The sequence below is a fragment of the Pleurodeles waltl genome, unplaced genomic scaffold, assembly GCF_031143425.1.
Source record: "Pleurodeles waltl isolate 20211129_DDA unplaced genomic scaffold, aPleWal1.hap1.20221129 scaffold_97, whole genome shotgun sequence".
Classification (NCBI taxonomy): Eukaryota; Metazoa; Chordata; class Amphibia; order Caudata; family Salamandridae; genus Pleurodeles; species Pleurodeles waltl.
In genome coordinates, this window is record NW_027150408.1 from 68,074 (window position 1) to 87,560 (window position 19,487).

The following is a 19,487-nucleotide window of genomic DNA, read 5'->3' on the forward strand; positions in this document are numbered from 1 at the left end:
GGCCTCGGTTTGCAGATTTACTAGCCATCCTGCTGGCTGAGGTGATAACACCTGCTGCTAGAGCAGGCATTCTTTCTGACCTCGGAGAGCAGAGGCTCTCACCCCCAGGAAGTCAGAAAGTATTCTGTGGTGGGAGGCTGGGCGAAATCAGTCAGCCAGCACACTAGAAGACTAGGAGGTTTGAGGGGGCACCTCTAAGACACCCGCTGGCAGTACATGCTTTAAGATGGCGGCCCATTCACTTGCAATGTCTAAGAATAGAAATAGACATCACGAGCCATACCTGCTCAGGCAGCTATGTCCTCACATGTATTATAATGCACCCTGCTTTAGGGCTCTCAAGGCCTGCTATAGGGGTGTTTTCCATATAATGCATGCAGTGACCTTGGTGTGGCACACAGTGAGTGTGCCATGTTGTGTTGTCACTAAGGGCCTGCACCCTGTCACACAGTCTGCGATGGCAGGCCGAGTACAATTTGTATGTGGGTCCTTCGTGGTATAAGATATGCTGCAGACCCTCTTTAGTACCCATGCCCTATGTGCCCAGGGTACCATCTACTAGGGACATACATGGGTGCTAAAGTCCTTTGCAAGTACTGAAACAATCAGACATACTTTGTTTTAAGGAAAGAGCACTTCTAAAAGGGGCACTACGTGGGGGAAGGTGGCATCCAGTTTCCTACATAAATAACCAGGTGTTCTTTGCCGCCCCGTACCCTTGGTGAAGAGAGATTGAATATAGCTGTGTGGTTGGGTTCAGAGTCTGTGATGCGCCAGAAGGTGCGCATTAGTACATAAATGACCAGGTGCTCTGTGCCGCCCGTGACCGTGGTGAAGAGAGATTGAATATAGCTGTGTGGTTGGGTTCAGAGTCTGTGATGCGCCAGAAGGTGCGCATTAAGACCAATATCGGCCTGTGAGAATGATCCTGTAGAAGGTCCCAAAGCATCAAAAGGGATCAACCCCTCGTTCTCGAATAGGGCCCCCCACGGGATTATTCCTGCTTGTGCTACTGCGCTGCCATTACAGAGGTGCACCCGGTGCTCGCGCCAGCTGCGAGGGAGGTTGGGTGTATAGGAAACGGTTGTTTTGCTGCAATTGGATTGTATCGATGAGATGTGATGCAAAGTAACAAAGTGAAGATGTACTTCTCTGTTCACGTTAGTAGCAACAAACCTATGAAATGAAAACAAAGCCTTCTCCCGCATGTCTGTGCTCCTGATATTCCGCAGGGGAGAGGGTAAATGAGGGAGCGCCCAGGAAGTTTTGGCACTCGGAGTGGAGGGCAGGAGATTAGGGAGGGGGCTACCGAAGAGACAGATGCCTGCGTCAATGGGGCAGTGGGAGTGGTCCTTCTGTGTGGACAGTGGAGTCTGAGGCCACCTCACTGTGGGCATCAGACGTTCAGAGGGATGGCCATGTGTAGGTGCACAGACAGCCATCACTGGGGACCACTCTTCTGAGGTCACACCACTCACGGCACAGATACGAAGGATGGGCTTCTAGGCACTTAGCAGTGTGTGCCACGGTGTTGGGGGAGCATCAGGAGTGAGTAGAGTAGCCAGAGTGAGACCATGGGGATGGGGGTGACTACTGATGCTAAAAGGACAGGATCTTCTCTTCCTCTATTAGACATTTGTAACTTATAAACTAAATGTCAAGCCAGCATCTTCTCATGAGAACCAAGACACACAGAGGTTACCCGACTCTTTTAATGCAAATCTCTCCAGGTAGGAGCTCAATCAATCAATCATTCAATCAGGTATTTGTAAAGCGCAGCTTATCACCCGTGGGGTCTCAAGGCGCTAGGCTTAGACCTGGCATTTTCCAGGTGTAGGAGGCTAGCCTGGCTTGTAATGGGTACCAGAGGTACTTACACCTTGTGCCAGGTCCAGTTATCCCTTATTAGTGTAGAAGAGGTGCTTCTAGCAGCTTAGGCTGATAGAAGATAGCTATGGCAAAGCAGCTTAGGCTGAACTAGGAGACATGTAAAGCTCCTACTATACCACTGGTGTCATATGCACAATATCATAAGAAAACACAATACACAGATATACTAAAAATAAAGGTACTTTATTTTTATGACAATATGCCAAAAGTATCTCAGTGAGTACCCTCAGTATGAGGATGAGAAATATACACAAGATATATGTACACAAACCAAAATTATGCAGGTTATAGCAAGAAAAGTAATGCAAGCAGTGTAAAGTTACAATAGATTGCAATAGAAGCACATAGGTATAGGGGCAACACAAACCATATACTCCAAAAGTGGAATGCGAACCACGAATGGACCCCAAACCTATGTGAGCTTGTAGAGGGTCGCTGGGACTGGAAGAAAACAGTGAGGGTTAGGAAAATAGCCCACCCCAAGACACTGAAAGGTAGGTGTAAAGTGCACCTACTACCTCCAGAGAGCACAGAAGCCGTGGTAGGGGGATTCTGCAGGAAAAACAAACACCAGCAATGCCACAACAGTGGATTTCCGGACCTGAGTACCTGTAAGACAAGGGGACCAAGTCCAAGAGTCGCGACAGTGTCGAGAGTGGGCAGGAGCCCAGGAAATGCCAGCTGAGGGTGCAAGGAAGCTGCCACCTGTTGGAAGAAGCTTGGTGTTCTGCAAGAACGAAGAGGACTAGGAACTTCCCCTTTGGAAGATGGATGTACCACGTCGTGAAGAAGCTTGCAGAGGTGTTCCCACGCAGAAAGACCGCAAACAAGCCTTGCTAGCTGCAAGGGTTGCGGTTAGGGTTTTTGGATGCTTCTGTGGCCCAGGACAGACCAGGATGTCACCACTTGGATGAGGTGACAGAGGGGGTGTCCAGCAAGTCAGAGAGCCCTAACAGAAGCAGGCAGCACCCACAGAAGTACCTGAGCAGGCAGCTGGAAGAAGAGTGAACCGGAGTCCACACAAAGTCACAAAAGGGAGTCCCACGACGCCGGAGGACAACTCAGAAGCTTGTGCACTGCAGGTTAGAGTGTCGGGGACCCAGTCTTGGCTGTGCACGAAGGAAATCCTGGAAGAGTGCACAGGAGCTGGAGCAGCTGCAAATCGCGCGGTACCCAGCAATGCAGTCTAGCGTGGGGAGGCAAGGACTTAACTCCATCAAACTTGGACTGAAGAGTCACTGGACTGTGGGAGTCACTTGGACAGAGTTGCTGAGTTCCAGGGACCATGCTTGTCGTGCTGAGAGGGGACCCAGAGGACCAGTGATGCATTCTTTTGTTGCCTGCGTATGCAGAGGGAAGATTCCGTCGACCCACGGGAGATTTCTACAGAGCTGTTGGTGCAAGAAGGAGGCAGGCTACCCCCAGAGCATGTACCACCTGGAAACAGTCGAGAAAGCCGGCAGGATGAAGCGATACAAGGTTGCTAGTAGTCGTCTGGCTACTTTGTTGCGGTTTTGCAAGCAACCTGAGCAGTCAGCGGTCGATCCTTTGGCAGAAGGTGAAGAGGGAAATGCAGAGGAACTTTGGTGAGCTCTTGCATTCGGTATCTGGTGAGATCCCCAAAGCAGAGACCCTAAATAGCCAGAAAAGGAGGTTTGGCTACCTAGGAAGGAGGATTGGCTACTAAGAGAGGTAAGAGCCTATCAGAAGGAGCCTCTGACGTCACCTGCTGGCACTGGCCACTCAGAGCAGTCCAGTGTGCCAGCAGCACCTCTGTTTCCAAGATGGCAGAGGTCTGGAGCACACTGGAGGAGCTCCGGGCACCTCCCAGGGGAGGTGCAGGTCAGGGGAGTGGTCACTCCCCTTTCCTTTGTCCAGTTTCGTGCCAGAGCAGGGCTGGGGGATCCCTGAACCGGTGTAGACTGGCTTATGCAGAGATGGGCACCATCTGTGCCCATCAAAGCATTTTCATAGGCTGGGGGAGGCTACTCCTCCCCAGCCCATCACACCTATTTCCAAAGGGAGAGGGTGTAACACCCTCTCTCAGAGGAAATCCTTTGTTCTGCCTTCCTGGGCCAGGGCTGCCTGGACCCCAGGGGGGCAGAAACCTGTCTGAGGGGTTGGCAATAGCAGCAGCTGCAGTGCAAACCCTGAAAAGGCAGTTTGGCAGTACCCGGGTTCTGTGCTAGAGACCTGGGGTATCATGGAATTGTCCCCCCAATGCCAGAATGGCATTGGGGTGACAATTCCATGATCTTAGACATGTTACATGGCCATGTTCGGAGTTACCATTGTGACGTTGTACATAGGTAGTGACCTATGTACAGTGCACGCGTGTAATGGTGTCCCCGCTCTCACAAAATCCGGAGAATTTGCCCTGAACGATGTGGGGGCACCTTGGCTCGTGCCAGGGTGCCCACACACTAAGTACCTTTGCACCCAACCTTCACCAGATGAAGGTTAGACATTTAGGTGACTTATAAGTTACTTAAGTGCAGTTGTAAATGGTTGTGAAATAACGTGGACGTTATTTCACGCAGGCTGCAGTGGCAGGCCTGTGTAAGAATTGTCAGAGCTCCCTATGGGTGGCAAAAGAAATGCTGCAGCCCATAGGGATCTCCTGGAACCCCAATACCCTGGGTACCTCAGTACCATATACTAGGGAATTTTATGGGTGTACCAGTGTGCAAATGTGAATTTTTAAATTTAGTCACTAGCCTGTTAGTGACAAATTTGAAAAGCAGAGAGAACATAACCACTGAGGTTCTGGTTAGCGAAGCCTCAGTGAGACAGTTAGGTATCATACAGGGAACACATACATATAGGTCACAAACTTATGAGCACTGGGGTCCTGGCTAGCAGGGTCCCAGTGACACATAACAAACATACTGACAACATAAGGTCTTCACTATGAGCACTGGGCCCTGGCTAGCAGGATCCCAGTGAGACAGTGAAAACACCCTGACATATACTCACAAACAGGTCAAAAGTGGGGGTAACAAGGCTAGAAAGAGACTACTTTCTCACACCAGGTCACGGAAAGCAACTCCTGAAGTCAGCCATAACGGAGGGAAGCAGTAAAGTACGACTCATCCTGGCCTGGAAGGGTTTGAGTAATCAAGTGGGGTATGTCACGCTCAATCTTAGAATCGAACTGTTAGTTATCCTGTGAGATATGCCGCCCTCTACCTTTGGGTAGGAGGGTTTGGGGTTTCTCTGTAATATGTCTAATTCCACTATGTAAGGAGAAGGTTTGAGTTATCAGGTAGGTATGTCTCACTCTAATCCTGGAATAGGAAGGTTTGAGTTATCAGTGAGGTATGTCTCACCCGATCCAGGAACAAGAGGGTTTTGAGCTGTCAGTGAAGTATGTCTCACCCCAGCCAGGATTAGGAGCGTTTGGATTATCAGTGAGGGATTCTCACTCCAGCTAGGAATAGGAGGGTTTGAGTTATCAGTGAGGTATGTCTCACCCCAGCCAGGTAGAGGAGGGTTTTGAGTTGTCAGTGAGGTATGTCTCACCCATGCCAGGAATAGGAGGGCTTTGAATTATTAGTGAAGTAGGTGTCACCCCAGGGGGGAATAGGAGAGTTTTTAGTTATCAGTTAGGTATGTCTCACCCCAGCCAGGATTAGGAGGGTTTTGAGTTATCAGTGAGCTATGTCTCACCGCAGCCAGAACAAGGGGGGTTGTGAGTTATTAGTGAGGTACGTCTCACCTGAGCCAGGAATATGAGGGTTTGAATTATCAGTGAGGTATGTCTCACCCCAGCCAGGAAGAGGAGGGTTTTGAGTTATCAGTGAGCTATGTCTCACCTCAGCCAGAACAAAGGGGGGTTGTGAGTTATTAGTGAGGTACGTCTCACCTGAGCCAGGAATATGAGGGTTTGAATTATCAGTGAGGTATGTCTCACCCCAGCCAGGAAGAGGAGGGTTTTGAGTTGTCAATGAGGTATGTCTCACCCTAATCCTGGAACAGGAGGGCTTTGAGTTATTGGTGATGTAGGTGTCGCCCCAGCGAAGGATAGGAAGGTTTTTAGTTACCAGTGAGGTATGTCTCACCCTAGCCAGTATTAGGAGGGTTTTGAGTTCTCAGTGAAGTATGTCTCACCCCGGCCAGGAATAGGAGGGTTTTGTGTTATCAGTGAGATATGTCTCACCCTAATCCTGGAACAGGAGAGTTTTATTTATGAAGCTACCGTGAGGTTGTAGTGTTTGAGGTAACAATTAAAGTATGTCTTTCCATAACCAGGAATAGGAGGGTTTGAGTTCTCAGTGAGGTATGTCTCACCTCATCATGGCAGAGGGGGATAGACCCTGCTCTTATAAATGTAGTTAGAAGTCTGCACCCCAATATCCAGATGAAATTTCAGTACACCCAACAGGGAGATTGCACCACGTTTATCTCTGTGGACAAAGCTGTAAAGCAGGGTTGTATCTTAGCTCCCTTTTTATTTTTATTATATATTAATGCATGGAGTCTTTTTTGATATCTCTTAATTGTAATGTCCCTGTGATTGCCTCTCAACCTGTCCCAGTTTATTATATGCAGACGATGCTGTGCTGATTGCTCGCACGGCGAATGGGTTACAGCTCCTCTTAGAAGGGGTTAATAGTTTTATGGGAAGCCGTAAACTCAAAGTAAATGGCATGAAGTCCTTTGTCTTGACCTGTGGCCCAAGAAATACTCGAACCAGAAGATTTTTTATAGGAGGCACAGAGATTCCGAAGACGCAAACTTTTAACTATCTGGGTTTTATGTTTAACGACAATTTACAAAGGGAAAGATTCATCCTTCAGAGAAGACGGGGATGGAAGCCTCTAGTGAGGCCATCTTCAGTGTTGCCAGGAAACTCAGACATAAACCGTTGGCTGAAATCATCACCTTATATAGGGTAAAGTTCTCAGTGTCGGCACTCATGGTGCAGGAATACGGGGCTATACTACACTTGAGTTACTCTTGGGAAATCCAAGGAATTTAACAAGTTTTATTACCCACAGTGAGTTGGGGGTGGACTACCTGGAAGACAAGGAAGGGTTAGTACCACTCCTGATGTGGATCAAGATTTGGACCTCCAAGAACTTACACTTTCCTTGTAATATTGTTTAAGATTGTCTTGCAGAGTCTACTGTGCAAGCTCTCCCCTGGATTAAGTATATTAAAGAGTCACTGTATGCTCGGGTCTGAATAGCTATTTTGTAATCCTGATGAGATCCCTTGTAACAGCAAACATCAGGGAAGGGAGAAATATCTGTTTTTTAAAGAGGAGGCCAGATATAGGCGTAAGCTTGATTTTGTATCAGTTCAGTCATGCGTACCTATATCCGCTGCTATGGGCAAGGAGCCGTATCTAACGTGGTTTAAAGATTCAGCAGTTAGATTGTATCTCACCCATTTTCATGGAAACAGGATTCATTTCTCAGTGGCCTTTCCGGTACCGGGTACATGGTTCCACAATCTGCTGGTTCCCCTTGTGACGGCCACAGACGGAAGGTCACTTCAGTCTTCCAAGCACTTTATTCTTTCTCACACTCGATGCTCTGATCCTAGGCTGCGGCTCTTACCCCAGTGCTCAGGGGTAGGTACTTTGATAACCATAAGGAGAGCTTTCCCCAGCACCTTGAGTCCCCAGGACTCTGCTGTGCAGTTTTGAATTTTAATATAGAATCATTGAAAGCGAGAAAAAAATATGCTTTGTAGTGGTGTTTTTTTAACTGAGAATCATTCGGGTTTGTATGTTTTGTAAAAGGCTATTGTACATTGTTTTATGAAGATATTTTGTTTTAAACTCTGCATGGTTTATGCTTTGATTAGTATTTTTATAACTTTCTATTTGTAATCATGATGAACTTTTAGCTGTAATTATGATGAATTTGTGTAGTATGATTTTTAAAGGTTTTTCTTTTGTAGCTTGAATGGTTTATAACAAATAAAGATGATGATGATATCTCCATAGCACCTCTCACATGTATTTAATTTGTTTTATAGCACCTCTTACCAGCGTAGAGTGTTGGAGAACTTACATCACACACACATACAGAGACAATGAATCATACGTGTGTAAATCAGTGTATAGACCATGTTATGTAAGACAAAGGGGACTACAAGGAGTAGGGTTCACGTCATCCATACTGGTAGAATTTTTTAAGAGTGCTTGGTCTGCGCAATCACAAACTAAGAGGTGGGCCGTCTGCTGTGCTGCGTCGTCCATCCCAGAAGACGGTCATGCTCCTGTGATGCGTTGTCAGTCCTGGAAGAGGGCTCTGCTCCTGTGCTGCATAGTCAGTCCCGGAAGGGGGTCATGCTCCTGTGATGCATTGTCAGTCCTGAAAGAGGGTCGTGCTCCTCTGCTGTGTTGCCAGTCTCGGAAGGGGGTCATGCTCCTGTGCTGCGTTGTCACTCCCGGAAGAGGGTTGTGCTCCTGTGCTGCGTTGTCACTCCAGGAAAAGAGTTGTGCTCCTGTGCAGCATTGTCAGTCCCGGAAGAGGGACTCCTTTAGGACAGCAGACCATTCAGTTTTTGGCAGCAAAGCACGTCAGCAAAATCCATTCGAAACAGCATCAGGGGGGAATGCAGAACACGGGCTTCACACAGAAATCTAAAAAGCTCCAGCAGACAAGTCAACGGCAATAAATTCAGAAAGGGACTTCTCGCAAACTTCCTCAGTCCATCCCTAATCAAAAATACTCCAAGCGGTTCAATTGGTCAGTTCGATGACTCCACATTTTGCAAAAGGGGCAAGGTCCAATTAGAATTTAGCACAGATCAAAATTGAAACATCCGAGTGTCTTCCCAGGACTTGGTGAGAAGACATCTCTCTTTTCCCCGTGACTCCAATAATAGAACAATTTTTATACATCACTTGTTGCAAATTAAATTCCTTCCCATGGCACAGGTTGTCTTCTTTCGTTGACGTTATAATTGTTCCCTTAAATAATGGCACTACTTTATATTCAGTCCAATGTTCTCAACATAACCATTCCAAGGTTGCCGCAAACAAAATGTACACATAATACAATACGACTCTTAACTATTCGTGGGAGACATCCTAAGGGAAAAATTCATGTCAGAAAGAAGAAATGATTCACTATTCATGTGACTTCAAATATAAAATTTCCAGCCTGGTTATGCTTACACAAGAAAATAAAATGCATTCCTATTATCTTTAATAAAACACACATAATATGCAAGTTCATGATTTCAGAATTTCAACATTATTAACATCTCATCTAAATAAGCAGAAACATTTTATTAATAATTACAATCTTTGTAAAGGCATCACATAAAATATGACAGAGATGTGCATTTATAACTCTATACTAATAAATCATTAAACATTATAAATCAAATAATTTCTCTGATAACTGTTACTCTAAAATTGATTATACTCAAATACTGTGTGAAATCATGCTAGCACATTGTCAGTTCTGGTAGGCACAATATCTGCCACTTTCTAAACGGGGACACTTTCAGAATACATGTCAGAGCAGTTTCTTCCAAGTTAGGCCTTAAAAACGTTAGCATATATGTTGCCAAAAACTGACACCTGGTGCACTAAAAGCATTACTAAAATTTATGCTCCAACAGTCCCTCCTCTGACGGCAAACTATGCCCTCACAAAAGGACACATTCACATTTCAATCAGACAATTCAAAATGTTGATGTCTTACATATTATACACCTTGGTCTACTTAAAATCTCAATTCCCAGGTTCTTAAATAAGCACTCCTCATTATCTCCATTTCAATCTTTTCCCTTCTTTGTTTATTCTTAGCCCTTTTCTCTTTCCATATCCGGTATTACTTGTAAAATCAAAATGCAACTAAGGCACACAAAGCCACGATCAACACAGGTCTCAAAATCATTCCCACTATTCCTTTTCCTTAGCTTGCAAACAATTTTCCAATGACTGAAAACCCATTTCTGATTTATTTCCACACAGTGGTGACTGACAACTCATTCAGGTAATTTGTTTGATCATTGGTGTTAGAGATAAATTTCCTTATCTCCTTACTATTGTCTGTTATGTACATGCAACATTGTTGCACATGTAAAACTTTACAGACTTCGCATACCTTCACAAGCAAAATGTCTTATGCAAGACGATTTTGCAAAACCATTGATCTCATAGCAAGCATCTCTGTATCCACTAATAATAATGCACCTGCTGTATCTGTAGATACTTTATCTACAACAGTTGACAACTTCCTAATCTTGATATCATTCAAGATCAATCCAACTGATGGAATGATGGCACCAAAGATATCTCCTGTAATCTCTGCGGCACTTGCTTCTCTCTTAACTCTGGAATTTGGTTTCTCTTTCCAGACTGGATTGTCAAAAATCTTTATGTGCTAAATCTTAGGGAAAACTACTCCCAGATAACATGTACCATCCCATCCTTTTGGCAGCTTGAAATAGGCTTTTTTCCCACAAATGAAATAAGCACCTGCTATGGCTGGATCTTGTCTGTTCAGCAAAAAAGTCCAAACACACTTAAACAAAAATACACATCTACATTCACTAGTTCCTACAAAATGTGTATCTGTCTTTGACTTAGGCCTATATATACATAGTTTACCTACATGTTGCCAATCCAGAGCCAAATACCCTTGTGTAGTACTGCTTGCAGCATGTGCAGTGTCCTTCTGCCCGTCTGGTAAAACTGTTCCCTTTTCTATTCTTGTTTTAATTGCTCTCCTTCTGTCATCTACTTGTCCAATGATTTCCTTTTCTGCTTGTGTCAAAATGCAGGTTAAATTGTTTTCTATGCATATACTGTACCAAGAGTCAGGGTTGGCTACAAGAAACTGCCCACAATATCAATATTTTTAGCATTAGTAAAACTTTTCAGGTGCTGATTTACAGCCACAAAAGAAAATACAAGGTCAAAATTTGAATAAAAATATTGAAAATACTCCTGCTGATAGAATAGCGTTAGTAATAGACAGCAAGAAATTCCATAAGTTAGTGGCAAACTGTGATAAGTAGTCCCTTCTTGAAATGATGAAGGGATCTGTGTGCAGATATAAGAAATGCGTACATCCATAGCGTCAATGAACTCACACAACAACTTATAATACACATTCAATGTCGAATCTCCCTTTGAACTGTCAGTGTGTAACAATCTCTGATCCTCATGCTCAGGATCTCGTTCTGCGACTAACGCCGGTGTAACTGTGCTCTCAATCTCATAATTCTCAGGCAAACTCAATCCAACTATCAATAAAACACTCACAAGCACACATACTGTTGCTAATCCTACACGCACATACTTGCACTTACTGCTTTTGCCTTGATCAGATTTCATGACTTGTCTAGAATCCGACCACATTATAAAAATTCAAAGAATGCAAAAACAAAAGTCAAAAATGTACAAGCGGCTTTCAATTCATTTAAAGCGTCTTTTCCTTTTTTTTCTTTTTTTTATGTGAGCAAAGCAAAAATAAAAATCTATCTTTTAAAATTGTTGCACTTATCTACACAGTCCTTGAGCTTCTAGAAAGAGTTCAGCAAGAATTTCCTCTGTTTGCAAATGTTCAAAGTTCACTATTGAAAGCTCAAATGTCCCTAATAATAAACCATCTGAAACTCACTGATGAGTACTTCAGCAAATAATGCCTCTGTTCATCATGAGGCAATGACATTTCAAAGTCCAATTCCAAAGCTCTTTCAATCTCCAAAATGCGCAGCTGAAGTCGAATTGTTAGCAGAAAAGGCAGCAAACTCCTTCTCCCACGACTTGGCACTCTTTTTCTCTTTGATCTCCTTGCTGCACCACCTTCGCTATTACTTTGATCTGATTCTTCAGTCGCTTTACTGCATAGCGATTTTATCCATGTTTTAGACACATACTTTAACCCTGTTACATTTCATTCAACATTGCTTTATTTTTCTTGCAATAGCAACATTTGCAGTGCTGTTTTATTTTCTTTATCTCATTGTACTTTCGCCTAGGAAAGCATTACATTTTTAGTAGGGCATTTATTTCACTTTGTGCTTTCTCCTAGGCTACACTCAGATAGGTTTGCCGACAAATGTGATATGCTGTGTCTCCAACACACACACTCATACATGGGGACTATTTCTTAGAAAATTAGCTGCTTCATTATAAAAACACCCCTTTGTCCCAGACCTGTTGGAGGAAGATTCCAGCCAGATGAGCACGATTGCATGCTGATTGCTGACTGCTGACTGCTTCGCAACAGCTACCTGCCTAGACGGCCAGACCCCTGATCCACATGGGGACGGTGTCTCTCAAGATTACAGGCTACTTCTTCCAGGTATGAAGGATGGTGTACCCCCAGGGGGGAAACCCAAAGGGCAGATTAGGCTTTTTATGCTGTGCTCAGACATAGTTTAGGTGGGAGAAATAGATACATCACTCCTAGTGACAGTATGGTAGGACTATTCTTGTGTTTTACTCTGTTAGTCACCTGTTTACTTTTATTGTGTTTTATCATCCTAGTTATTGCAATGCATGCGTTTTTATCTAAGATGCAGTTACTTCAATAAATCCTTATTGAACTATATTCTGCCTCTGTTGTCTTTGCCTGTATGAGACTTTTGGTAACTGAGAGAAAGGGATGGGATCTGATCGACCATTATTCCCCTGAGGAGTCTTTTCGCCATGCGCCTGGTTGCCACAATCATCTCCGCCAAAGATGAGGCGCTGCTAGTTAGCCGGAGATCCTGGATTAGGCTGACAGGCGTTATGTGGTGTGGAATTCTATTTAGTAGCCACAATCCATGTGAACCTCTCCCCCAAATCCAGTAACCTTATTAGCATAATGAGAACCTACATGACATGGCGCCACCAACATTTGGTCAGGCACTAATATTCCGATCCTCCTAAGTATCTCTGTCTCATCTAAGGCTAAAGACACCTCAATACTATATACGGAGACATTCCTGGTATTGAGGATTTCCTCCTCAGCTAAATAGGTAGTACCTATATTGAGCTATAGGTTGTTCAAGCTTGAACCTTAAAAGGACTAATCCCCGCTAGGTGTCCTTAACTCTGAACATACATCCACCATTAAAATGGCAACCCACAACGTGTAGCAATTGCAGTAAATATGCAACCACCCCTTACTGCACATTTATTGGCAAATGGCCTAACAGCCCAGGGGGGTCCAGTCACATTTGTTGTTGAGGCTCATCCAGCCTATACAACATATTTTGTTTTATTCTTGGGTCACCTTTCCAGCAGTAGATGGGAACACAAATACATTTGACCAGTATATACCTGCAAACATACCAGCACAATACAGAGCTTATGCATATTTGGAAATACCTTTATCTTATCAAGACCATAACAACTGGCTTGATGGCGCCCTACCACATACAATATTACATGTTAGGTTAGGTCCTCTGAGCAGTGTTGGCCCGACCTGGCCTTTATTGGCCACATATAAACCACACCCTGATGCAGCAACCTTAGCGGTGTCTGAGGTTTGCCGCCTACATATAGAGCTCACAACAATATACAGATTATTAGTACAGTTTGTCATGCAAACATTAAATACTAACCCAGCAAATGCTGCCTCAGTGCAACAACATGCAGTCATGCCAGGCATTAACCCATGCTACTGTACATTCGATGATAGGTACGGTACCCACCAAGCGGGAGGAAATTCCGTTTTGGTTAGCTCAAAAAAAAAATGCACTGGAAGCAGTTTTTCCTCATACAGGGCCGCAGGATCAACATAGAATTCTCACTAAGTGCTTGCCTTTTGGGATGGTTCCCACAGTTGATAGCTGCAATACATGGGACACAGTACGCCAATCTTCCGGAGGTGTTAAAGCTAATTCAAGATTAATAAGGGGCTGCCCCAGCCCTGGATTTGGGGTGCAATTAATGGGCAACTTTGCCACAGTATCCTCAATAATATTAAGTAATCTTAAAGGGGAAGCAGTTGCACTAGCAGTGCTCATGCAGCTCTCTGATGTTCCTCCACAGGATCAAGAACGGGAGCTACCAAAGATTATCGCAGAGACCTATTCTAATATTGGTCGAGATAGTCTGGGGACCAGATCGATTAAACCACAATTTCAAGGCAGATCCAATAAAGATACTACCAAGCAAGCGCCTGAAGGTTTCAAAAAACGCTTGGATAAAAAAACAACAAACACCTAAAAAAGAAAGAGGAGAATCTCCGCATCCGGAGACCCCACAAAATAGATATAACCTTAGAAATATAGATAATATAAAAACACCTGACAGATATCAATATACTAAAACACGCTAATGTAGTTCCTTTCAGGACTCACCGGAAACATGCAGTGAGAGAGGTGGGCGGCCAGAGCAGCAAAATGAGTACTTGAAACTAAGAAAGGACTTACAACTCTCGTCTGAAGTTACAGAAGCGTCGCTAACCAAAACCCCAGTTTAAAAAGAAAAAGGTGGCAACAGTTAGAATTTGACATGCCACTCAAGAAGAGGGCTTTACTGAAGAACAAGAAGTGGGCACTGGCACTGCTCAACAGTGCTGCAGAGGTCACAATAGTTCACCAGGATCTTCAAGAGCATCTGGAGGTGAAAGCAACTGATGACTTCTTACAAGTTGAGACCGTGGGCATGAGTGCCCCCACACCAGATAGGGTGTACAGAGTAACTATTCAGTTAGAAGGAGACATTGAACGCGTAATTGACGCTTTCTTTTGGGACCGCATAGTCTCTATTTATGATATTTTGCTGGCTGAAAAAGATTGCCCACCAGAATTCATCCGCAATCTCCTTTATGGAGAGGATGTGATTGAAAACTCTTTCTCGCCCCTTGTTCCCAGAAAGCTTGTTGAAATGCATGCCATTGATTCGGCATTGGCACAGGCACCTGCGTTATATCACAACCAAGTAGGATGGGACAAAGAATCCCACTACCACGTAATAACAATAAAATCCCAACCCCAACTGCAACCTCAGTATCCTATAAAATATGATGCTAAAGCATCTGTGAGGGAAATCCTCAATGAGTTGGAGTACCACTGTGTCATTGAACCCTCAGACTCATCCATGAATAATCCATTATTTCCAGTCGCTAAACCCGACAATTCATATTGAATAGTCTTAGACTAGAGACATTTAAATAGTCACACAAAAAAATTTGCTATACAAAATGCACACAGCACAGCACTTATGAACCATACAGTGTGTAGAAAATACAAGACGACCCTAGATATATCCAACAGGTTTTTCTGCCAAAACATAGGGGGTCATTACAACCCTGGCGGTCCAAGACCGCCAGGGCTGTTTGACAGAAGCACCGCCAACAGTCTGGCGGTGCTTCCAAGGTCAGCGCTCGCTGCCCAGGGGGTTACAAGTCCCCGTACCGCCAGTCTTTAAGGAAAAGGCTGGCGGTATGGGGAGTCACGGGCCCCTGGGTGCCCCTGCACTGCCCATGCCACTGGCATGGGCAGTGCAGGGGTCCCGTGACAGGGCCCCATGCAGCTTTTCACTGTCTGCATAGCAGACAGTGAGAAGCACGACAGGTGCAACTGCACCCATCGCACGGCTGCAACACCGCCGGCCCCATTTGGAGCCGGCTCCTGTGTTGCGGCTGAGATCCCCGCTGGGCGGAAACCAAGTTTACGCCCGCCGGCCCAGCGGGGATCTCAAAATGACGCGGCAGGAGTGTGGTCGCATTGGCGGCCGCCCGGCGGTCAGCCAAGATCATAATGAGGGCCATAGTACCTGAAAGTAGGAACCTAGCAACTTTTAGCGTCTTTGGCTTTCAGAAAAAATTCTGCCGACTCCCACAGGGGTAGGAGAACAGCCGAGGACTGTTCTCAGCTCGTGTAACATCAATCTTACATGACATTGACCCTGAGGTGTTGTCATATGTGGATGACATTTATCTCACAGATGACAACCTCATGCAACATTTAAGACGGGTTGCCCACATTGTTGCAGGATTTACTGAAATCGGCTACAAATTCAACTTAAAAAAAAACAAAAATAGCTTTCCTTAGTGTCCTGTTTCTAAGACACGAATTGTCGGATGAAGGCAGGAGCCTGGTGCCCAAATTTTTAGAAAAATGCCCTCAACTACAACCTCCAAACACAATAAAGAAGCTCTAGTCAGTATTGGGCTTCTTAAATTTTGGCAGAACATATATTCCAGATTATGCACAACGCATCAAACCATTGTACGATTTAATATGTCCTGATTTTACTGGTAAATTTTGGACAGTCAAATACACACGCATTGTAAAAGCTTTGCAAAAAGACATGCTTGAAGCAAAACACTTGCATACAAGGGACAATAAAAACATTTGGTCATCAGAGTAATTGCTGGTGCCATTAGTTTCACCTATGTGACATTCAATGGAGGTGAGACCGTCACATTTGCATATAAATCACGCTTATATTCCACAGCTGAAAAACGCTTTGCTCCCACTCAGAAAATCTACACTGCTGTCCAGATGGTGGTCCTTGAAGAGAGACCTCTTGCCCAGGGGAAGCACATTATTGTCATCTCCCCCGTTTCCAGCCCTTGAGGCTGTTACTGAAGCCTGCGTTCCAAATGCGAAAGCACTACATCCACGTTGGATCCAATGGGCAACGTCTTTGACAGCCACTGATGTTGATGATGTCTTTGACTCCAAATTACAGACCCAATAATTCTTACAATATGAACTTGAGCATCCAGTTCCAGCAAATACATTGCCTATTGAACAATATCATAAAGTATTGTACACTGATGGTTCAGCCCAACCAGCGATAGGAACAAAACATCAATACGCCGCTGCTTGCACAGTAGTGAGTGGTTCCATGAAGGATGGCTAGTTCCATCCACAAATACTTACACACAGGCTCTAGGAGATTGCACTGCACAACTTGCAGAGCTCAAGACTCTGGTGATGGCACTGGAACATACAGATCCTGAGCAGATGACGCTGATTGTCTGTGAATCGTACTATTGTGTTCCTTCTATGAATATCTGCCTTACTTGGGACAAAATGGGTTCAGAGATTCAAAAGGCAACACCGTTAAATACAGACTTCTGTGGGGGGAAGTAGTGGAGCTGAAAGAATCGCTACCTAGTGTCCATGTTCTACATGCACTAGGACACCAGTGTGTTGGAATAAACGTTGAAGGCAACACTCTGGCTGATGAAGCAGCCAAATCAGCAGTAGCCATGGCTTCTGTTGCTGCAGTAACTCATTTTAAGTTGAAAGTGGATGATGAAACACTGGCAGCCGTGAAAGCTTCAGCTGATTGCAAGCCTTTTCCTAAAGCATGTCCTGCTAAATATTCCTACTGGATGGCAGGTTTGTTTGCTGCAAAGCTAACAATACCAGGTGTGGGAGTTCGAACAATTCCCAATAAAGAAATAAGACCTGCGGTAGTGAAAGCAGCACATGAGGGTGTTGCTTCTGCCCATGCTGGTGTGGCAGCTACAATATCAATATTGCAATCACTATATTGGTGGCCAGGTCTATACAAACAGACCAAGCGGTATGTCCTTTGTTGTGACATCTGCCAGCAAATGAGAGTCCAGCGTGAAAAGCCCACCGCAGACACCCCTCTTAATTTCCAACAAACCATTAAAATGTGTGTACTTGGACCATTGTGGTCCCCTGACACTGGATAGTGCATACAAATACATTGCAGTTGCTGTTGACTCATGCTTCAGATTTCTGTGGGTTTGGCCACAACGCTCGGCAGATGCTTGAGCTGTTATTAAAGATGTGCAAGTCTTTACTGGCACATATGCAGTTGTGGCTTTCCACTCGGACAGGGGCCCTGCTTTTGCCTCAATAGCTTACAGGGACACCATGGCTTTATTAGGGGTCCAACTGCATTACTTGTCTCTATTTGATCCCGAGGAAATAGTGCCGTGGAGCGACAAAACCGAGATTTAAAGCAATCCTTAACAGCTAGAGTATTAGGCACGGGTTGTAGCTGGCTTACACGCCTATATGGAGTCCAGATAGCACTTAATAATCTGCCTAGAAGGTCCCTGGGAGAGCGTTCATCCTACAAATGTATTTTTGTAACTCAAGTGTATGTTCCAGATCTTGATGTTCCTGACGTGGAGGCGGAAGATTCACCCTTTAACATAAATGATTGTGTCACTATCTTGCAGGACTTACAACAATTCCGTGATGACAACGCATCTGCCAATGCTGCCTCCTTTGGAATCTGGGATGTACCAGTAACCAGTATCTACCGGCTGGATTCCTAATCTTAGTAATCTGGTGCGTGAAAAGATTGCTGTGAAAAAGGAATTCAGTCCTTCTTATCGTGCCCAGGTTCCAGTCCTGGGAATACACGGTACCAGAACTGTGATTCTACCACCGCTGCCTGGCTCTAAAGTAAATTGCTTTGTCTCCATCAACAATGTCAAGCTACACCATGTGGCTGATCCTGCACAGCAGACCTATAGGACTCCTGAGTAGTGCCTGCATCCCTCCCACTGCAGACCAGGATGTTGCCTTACAAGTCTTCAACAGTAACGTTGATACCTATCCGAGCTTGGGGAGAGTGGAAAATTAGCTTTCATTGTTTTCACTGACAACTACTTCTACATTGATTTCAGCTAATACGGTGCTATGTTCTACAAATTCTACATAAACGGATGTCTTAACCTACTATACACGAGAGAAGTTTTTTTTAGAGCATGTATGATTCCTGTTGAAATTATATTTTTAAACGAAACAGTGCAACAAACAAGCTGTCTAGGCTTAGCAAACATTAAGGAATTGAATGCGCCCAATATTCCTACCCCTGTTAAATTGTATAAATGGCAAAAATATATAAATGTGTCCAAAGATCAGCTCAATTAATGAGTTCAGAATGGCACATTTAATGCATCATTTTCACGTCCTTGTGGGTGGTTATTCTAGCCTGTGGACACCAATGGGTGCCATACGCGTTTTGTTAACTCCACTGGGGTTTTAGAATGAATAGGCCAGACCCTCGCTATGTGTCCTCAGAACACTTTGGTATAGTGAGAACATGTAGGCCCTCATTTCGATACTGGTGGTAAAAACTGCCTATCGCTTCAGCGGCGGCCGACAAAAGACCGTCGCCACGGCTACCAGCCATCCACCGTATTATGACCATAGCAGATTTCCGCCAGAACGATGGTGGAAATCCGGCTGTGCCCATGCAGGTGGATGGCGGTAAGGTGGCGCTGCTGCCACCAGCAGCGTCACATCAGTAGACCACCGCCAGCCGTATTATGACCCATTACATGGCCTGGCGGTGTTCTGCTGGTGGACGCTGCTGGTGGCAGTAGCGGCCTGTCCCTTCTCCTGCCGGAGGACCCCCTGAACACAGGTAAGTTGGGTCTCTGACAGGAGAGGGGGTGGGGGGTGTTGTGTGCGTGTGTGGGTGTGTGTGTGTATATGTTTGTTTGCACGTGGATGCAGGTGTGTTTTGCGTGTTGGATGCTAGTGTGCATGTATGGAGGTGTGAGTGGGTGCATGTTGTATTTTGTGAATACATGTGTGTGCATGTTTGAAAGTGTGTGCAGGTGTGTGTGAGTGGATGTATGCATGTGTTGATGTTTGTGTGAAAAGGGTGTGTGTTTGTCAGGAGGGGGCGAGAATGAATGGGGGTGGGGGGCTTTGGAGAGGCAGGGGGGCTG

General features: G+C 44.9%; 1 protein-coding gene across 1 annotated transcript in view; it reads left to right on the top strand.

Moving 5' to 3' along the window:
- The window catches only part of LOC138282303 (E3 ubiquitin-protein ligase TRIM39-like), a 79,767-nt gene extending 61,737 nt beyond the window's left edge, over positions 1 to 18,030 (top strand). The window contains exon 4 of the mRNA XM_069219689.1: positions 17,982 to 18,030. Coding sequence (XP_069075790.1) covers positions 17,982 to 18,001 — 20 coding nt within the window. The 3' untranslated portion in view covers positions 18,002 to 18,030. The remainder of the gene's footprint in view (positions 1 to 17,981) is intronic.
- The last annotated feature ends 1,457 nt before the right edge of the window (positions 18,031 to 19,487 follow it).